This window comes from Rhamphochromis longiceps, linkage group LG11 (genome assembly GCF_057381845.1).
Source record: "Rhamphochromis longiceps isolate RC_006_pf linkage group LG11, R_longiceps_female_GT1.1, whole genome shotgun sequence".
Taxonomy (NCBI): domain Eukaryota; kingdom Metazoa; phylum Chordata; class Actinopteri; order Cichliformes; family Cichlidae; genus Rhamphochromis; species Rhamphochromis longiceps.
Genome location: NC_140567.1, coordinates 23,093,688 through 23,100,653, shown reverse-complemented (window position 1 = coordinate 23,100,653; position 6,966 = coordinate 23,093,688). Strand labels below are relative to the sequence as shown.

General features: G+C 41.0%; 1 protein-coding gene across 2 annotated transcripts in view; it reads right to left on the bottom strand.

The window, feature by feature from the left end:
• Positions 1 to 793: 793 nt before the first annotated feature.
• efna3b (ephrin-A3b) overlaps positions 794 to 6,966 on the bottom strand; it is a 75,258-nt gene continuing 69,085 nt past the window's right edge. For both annotated transcript variants that reach the window (XM_085423004.1, XM_085423005.1), the window contains one exon: positions 794 to 3,153. In XM_085423004.1, the coding sequence (XP_085279130.1) occupies positions 3,035 to 3,153 (119 nt within the window). In that variant the 3' untranslated portion in view covers positions 794 to 3,034. The remainder of the gene's footprint in view (positions 3,154 to 6,966) is intronic.

Below are 6,966 nucleotides of genomic sequence, written 5' to 3'. Positions count from 1 at the left end.
ATTGTTTGTTTATTTCCACAGGCACAATCTCTTGTCAGGGTGACATTTCATTAGACTTACTTGCATTCTTTTCAGTTTTTCTTACTAGACATGTTGATCATTTTAACCCATTTAGGTCTCCAAAAAGGCCAAAATAGGTAAAAATTACACCTTTAAAAAGGTTCAAAATATATCTCTGCCTCAGTGAAACATATGCTATCTATATACAATTAATAGCAAACAGACATAGTTTATTTTAAAAGGTTATCACTTTAGTACTTCCCTTTTATAAATCTGGGATTTCTTTAAGATAAAAGCACATGGCCAAAATGAAAACGAGAACAGCTAAAACAGATAACAAATACCAACTTTCTGTCCACACTATAAAATCCTCAACTCAAAAATACTTGATCTTACAATTCCCATGATGCAACTCTGTAACTCCTCTCAGAAGTCATGTCTTGTACAAGCCTATATTTGTCAAATGTCATGGCCCTTACTGATTAAACAAGACATCTATTTAAAATTTCAAGGCTAAAGTTCAGCTTAGTTTACTTATCCGTTTAACTTTTCTAAAGGTTAAAGTTATCATAATTAGGCATGTGGACTGCCAGGAAGCTGTAGCCAGTAGTTGTCTGTTAAGCCACTGAACTGTACCTCTTTCCTGTGCTTGCAGTGTTGGCAAAAGGCTAAAATAATGGCTTCAAAACTGGACTTCACAAACCAATATGTGATGTCACTGTTGCTGTGCCCATCTTTTATTTACAGTCTATACCCCAGAGCCAGAGATTACATTTAAAAACGTTCTCACGAGTTCACTAATGCTCCTAATTATCTCCTAACTCATGTATATAGTCACCGGAGCGTCTTCTAAAGGAAATAAAGCGACGCGCCAGTGTTGTTGTTAAAAACATAGTATGCAGCATGACTTTACCTTAAAGTTGAACGAGTTGAAGAGAATCACAGAGTGCAGCCCAGGTTTACATAAAGCTTAACCCAACCCAATTTTCAAACTTTTAAAACCCGTCTTCCCATCTCAACATAAGCAGTTATGTACCACAGCAAACTCAAGAAAACTGAAAATTAAAAAAAGAAAGGAAAGGAAAACAACCGCAAAGAAAACTGAGCTTCAAGTTTGTAAAAATGCTTACATCACATTTCACCTTGTCAGATTTCAATACATTAGAATTCCATTCTGTTCTGTTGTGACATTTACACGAGTACTTGAACGCCTCACGTACCGGTGGGCGAGCCGCGTGGCGTCAGTCCTTATCGACTAACGGCCAGCTCACAGTCCATCGTCATCATCCTCTTTATTATCATTATAATCAACATCACCTTCATCATTGTTATCAGCTACTATGGTAAGCCATGCCCTAGTAGAGTCCATCTGTTGGCAGGGTAGGGTAACCATGGTGAATAAGGTGCTAGTTGCTATGGAAACGCTATTCTGAAGCAACCAACTGGTACATTTGTTTGAGTTTTGGACTGCTGTACCTCCCCACCAAAGCACTTGGTTTGTATGTATAACTTGCTGCTTTAGTCGTGTTTTGATTTTTTTTTTCTTTTTTGCGTTTTCATACTTATAAGATGTACAGTATGTGGATGTATGTATTTTTTTAGGCTGTTAGTACCTTTTAAAATAGTCTCTCTCTCACTCTCAAACACAGACAAACAGCACACTCGAGATGGTTTTGTTTTTTCCCCACTCGGGCACGCATAAAACACACTCAAACAGAAACGCAAAAATGTGGCAACTGACATATGGGCGTACAGAGAACAGGGTTGGTAGAGCAGGCCGCTAAACCAACATGGCTTGGACAGGACCTATTTATTGATGCTCGTGTGAGTGACTGCTCCTCCTCTCTCGTCCCCTCCTCCGGGCTCCCCTTCCTCTCCTCTGAACAGCTTGCAGTCGCTTGTGAGGAGCGTAGTATTGCTGAGTGTATCCATGGCTGCTCGATGGCCATCGTGTGCTTCATTAACCTCGGAGCTGGCAGAGGACGAACTGAGTACTTCAAGGAAAAGACAGAAAAGTAGCACAGCAACTTCTAACGTCCACAAACCCTTGCACTGTCTGTCAATGCCACATATTCAGGTTCCTTTCCCCCTCTTCTATCTTTTCCTCAAAATGGTGAGTCGACATTTAAATGCTTTGTATTTTCCCATGACCCCTTTCTGTCCTTTTGCCTTCTGAGCGCTGATGGTGAACACAGAATGACACAGCATAGTGGAAATGGCAACTGAAACACTGGTGGTCTGGAGTCCCAGGGTCTATCTGTGTATGAACTACCGGCTACTTTGACTACATGGGGCCAACATAGTTCATCAGCTGGCTCCATTTTTTTTTTTCCTCTGTGTGCTGGGAAAAGCTCCCAGTATCAAGATAAACAACAACAAGAACAACAAAAAGGCAATTTCAGTTCAGTACCGCTGAAATCTATATGAATCAGTTCATTTCAGTTCTATTTGTTGCAAGAAACTATGGCAACTAGACTTAAGGATTCTTACAGCCAATCAGATCCAAGGGAAAGTCTTCAAATAGGTTTCAGTTTGGTGGTTGGATTTCATCTTTTTATTAGGATTTGAGCTCCACCTCACCTGTGGAATAAATGCTTTGTGTGGTGTGCAGGATTCAACAAGCTCAACATTTGGCCTGCTCATGCACACACACACACATTCACACACACGCACACAGAAACAGAAAAACACACACTCACAAACAGTCTACCCCCACCTGCACCTGTGGGCACAGGCTGACTTTAATGCCAGATATGGTTCAGTCTGTGTCACCAAGTGTCTGAAGGTGCCTGTACTCTGCCAAAACCACACTCCCTCAAACACACAGCTGTACACACACAGACACACACATGCACACAAAGACACACGCACTCCCCCCCCACACACACACATTGTGATTCTTCCAAACTCTAATTTCAAAGTCTTGCTCGTCTTGCTTTCTGCTCTATTTGCCTCTCCTCTCCTATCCTCTCCTCCGATATTGTACACCTTCCCAAGGCTAGTTGGCATGGTGACGCTAATGGGATGGCCGTTGCTAGGAGATGCAGAAAGCGGCCAAAAAGAGCATCGTCACGGTGAGAAGAAGGCGATCCCTGGATGGGCTGCTTCCACTGACGCTCTTCTCCAGCTTGGGAATAACAGGATTAAATTCAGCTTGAAAAATAAAAGAGAATGAGAAACTATTAGAACGCAACAACAACAGGAGAGAGACAGAGAGATCTTAATTATAATCATGTCAGCTGAGAATTTTTCTGTACTTTTAATCCAAGGTTTTATTATTTGGTCATTCAGACGCCGTCTTTAACATCGGCAGCGCTCCTTATATTAGCTGCAAAATTTCTATGTCTGATCTTAGACCATGTTAAGGACAGTTTTTTCCAACTTTCCGATGTATCACCACTATAACCACATGCCACTTTATTAGGTACAAATGTTCAGCAATTTGTTCATGCAAATATCTAATCTAATAATAATATCTAATCAACCAATCACATGACAACAATTCAAATGCATTTAGGAACATTAGACATGGTCAAGTAGTATTAGGTAGTTTCTTTGTACATTTTGGGCTCCTTAACATCAAATGAGCATCATTTAAACACCACAGCGATCCTAAACATTGCTGCTGGCCTGACAATCCCTTTATGACCACACTGTACATATCTTCTGATGGCTGCTTCCAACAGGATAATATGCCACGTCAGAGAGATCAAATCATCTCAAACTGGTTTAATGAACATGAAAAGGAGTTTATTGTACTCAAAGGACCCCAAAATCATAACCTGAAATCCATCTCAATACAGTAGAGCCCCTTTGAGATGTGGTGGAACAGGAGATTCGCATCATGAATAAATGTCAGTGCCTTGTTAAATAGATGCTCTCTAGGCAAAAGAGGTTCAACCCAGTAATACCAAGTGGCTGGAGTACACAATAATACACTAAAATAACAGATAATATAAAATATTAGCAAGAGCCTCTACTAATTGAGACTTCAGCTAAACTTCGGGGTACAAAATTTAGGCACTTTTTCCCCCTCAGGTGACGTGGCTGGGATGTGTTATTCTGTATAGCAAAGTATCACAGGGTGCAGTACCCAAACACACTGAGCCTTTCAGGATTTCTGTTGGTGTGTTTTTAGTTTTAAACAAGCATTGTTATTTCAGCTAACTGCTATCTCTTGTTACCTGGCCTCTGTACCAGGACTACAGCTGGCTTCAAATGGAGCACTTTGTTTTACAGTACACTCCACTGACACAAAACAGTCACAAGTCCTAAAGAAATATCTTGATTTTTGAAACAAGAATACCATGCTTACGCAATCCACAAAGCATAAGTCTGCATTATGTTGTTGTTCAAAGTCTGGCTCTTTGTCTCAGACGACATGTTGCCCATCCCTGTCTTAGATCATCTGACCAGATGCTCCAGGTGGTTTCAAGTCCAAGTTACAAACAAAGAGGTTTTGTACTTTTTCAGCTGGCACCTCTAAGCATCGGAACAGACTACCCGTTCATATCAGATCTGTCCTACATTTTTCCCCTCTAAATCCTCGCTTAAGACCTACCTGTCTGACAGAATTGAGACCCGTATGTAATTGGGTAGGCAATGTAATAAAGCGATTACTCTTTAGATTATCTATTGCCCAGTTGTCTTTTTTCCCTGTGTTTTGGTGGCATACTTCTGCAACACTTTTTTGCTGCTTTGAAGCGTTCTCTATAAATAAAACTCGGCTCATCCTTCAGTGGAACATTTAAAAGCGTTTATCTGGCTTCCTAAATGTGCTATAATCTGGTTTCACAGCACAACTTTTTCTCAAATGTGACAAAAAAAATGATGACAGCCCAAGAGAACAAAAAGCAGCTTTCAGTCTTACTCCCACTGAAATATGGTCAGTCTGCACTAAAAACAACACAAAGACTGCAGCTGTTACCAGACAGCATTCATTGTTCTAATAAGGTGACACATTGCCCATCATACCTGAGACATAAATCTACTGTATGCACTGTAATAGCCCCAATACCCCTGCACTTACACCTGGAAACAGGCTAAAAATAGGTTTCTTGAGGGCAACACACCAAACTTTGATGTCTAGTCAAAGTGAGAAACACATGACCGAGCAGACAGTTTGCTACAAGCCTGCACCTATGAGACACACGCAGGGGCAGACACTCCCTCTGTAGTCATTTGATTAATAAGACTGGAGACCAGACAGGAGCACAATTTTCTGTCTGTACAGAAGGTCCCTGATGCTGATTAGCAACTATTGTGTTTACGGTCTGATGGCATTGAAATAAAGCAGGGCTGCTCTCAGTGTTTCCACTCGTCGCTGTATCTATCTCCAGAATATTTCCAGCTGCTCCGTGGGTCAGACAGGAGAGTAATGACTCTCTGACACCTGGTTTTAGAGATGGGCTTCTCTGGTATGCTTTGCCAGCCAGTCTAATGAGGTCCATGCAGCAGCGGAGCTCAGGTTAAATGCTTTGACCGTGGTGTAACTGAGTATGCAGCTGAGGGGTCAGGACACTGTGCGGCTTCAAACTGTTGTTTTGGTGCTGACTGACAGAGGAATGTGGTTTTGTAGACACCAACAGCAGACGGCAGAGCATCTCGTACAACTGGTTCCAAAGTGAGGCTCTGCTAATCGCCCCATTACACAGAGACACACAGACACTCATAGTCTGCCACTGCTGTTAATAACCGTATAATTATTGGCGTACAAGTTGTTTGTGCAAAGGTCATGTGAGGTGCATTGTGACCTTCTGACATGCTGGGCTGAGCTAAACATACAAACGTCTGCATGTACATATTACAGTGCACAAAAAGCAAGTAGCATCTATCTAATAATTAAGCTCAGACAGCTGTAAGTGTCTATAAATCTGGAAGTCACGAAATGCAGTGTTGTGCAAAAGTCTTGAGCCACCCATCATATTTCCTGGGAAACTTGCCAAGACATTTTTGAAACATGTGTAAACTGAAATGGAAATATAGTATATTAGGCAAAAACAACGTTTTTACAGTTCTAATGAGCTTGAAAATCACCACCTTTATACTTCTACACAGCCTGAATTCTCTGAGACAAGCTTTCCTGTCATTTCTTCAGGAATAGTTTTCCAGGCTTCTTGAAGGACATTCAAAACTCTTCCTTGGATGTTGGCTGCCTTTTCTTCTGTTCTCTGTCAAGATGATCCCACACTGCTTCAATAATGTTGAGGGCTGGGCTCTGGTGAGGCCAATCCATAATTGATGGTGTTCCACTGTGTGTTTTTCTATTTAGGTGTGTGTTTGCAGCACAGGCAGTGTGTTTGGGATCATTCTCGTGCCAATCAGATGCTTTGCAGATGGTATTTAATTTAAATCAAATCAGAATCAGAAATTTCTCATTTGGATTCATCACTCCATCAGACCTGTTGCTCCCATTTTTGTGTAATTTGGCCTTTTCTCCCTGTTTCCCTTCCATAAGCTTCTTTAAGAGTGGCTTCATTACAGCCACTCTTCCACTGAGGCCATTTCTGATGAAGCTTCAGTACAGTAGATGGAACAGCTGAATATCTAGATGCATCTTTCCTGTGTCAGGTCTTTGCATGATTTCCGGATGCTGGTGTAGATACTATTTTAGAGCTGTCACTTGTTTGTCCACCACTTGTCCAGTTTCCTCAGTTTTTTTTACAGAAAGCACTACACACCCGAAAGAGATATTTTATTCTGTCAAACTATATTATCTTTGACATTTTTCATAGACTCAGATAAAGAAATGAAAGGAAATCGTGTGTTTTTGCTACAGGCTGCTAATAATAAAGAGTCTAAAGATGTGCCAACACACAATACTGGTTCATCCCTTGAGTTAAATAAATAAATTGAGTGATTAATAGCTCAGTGATAAAGGACTTAACAAAAAAATCATCTGACATTTCCCTCAGACAGAAAGACTGTACTGAAAATTAGTGAAAAATCAGCCAATGCCCAAAGAAA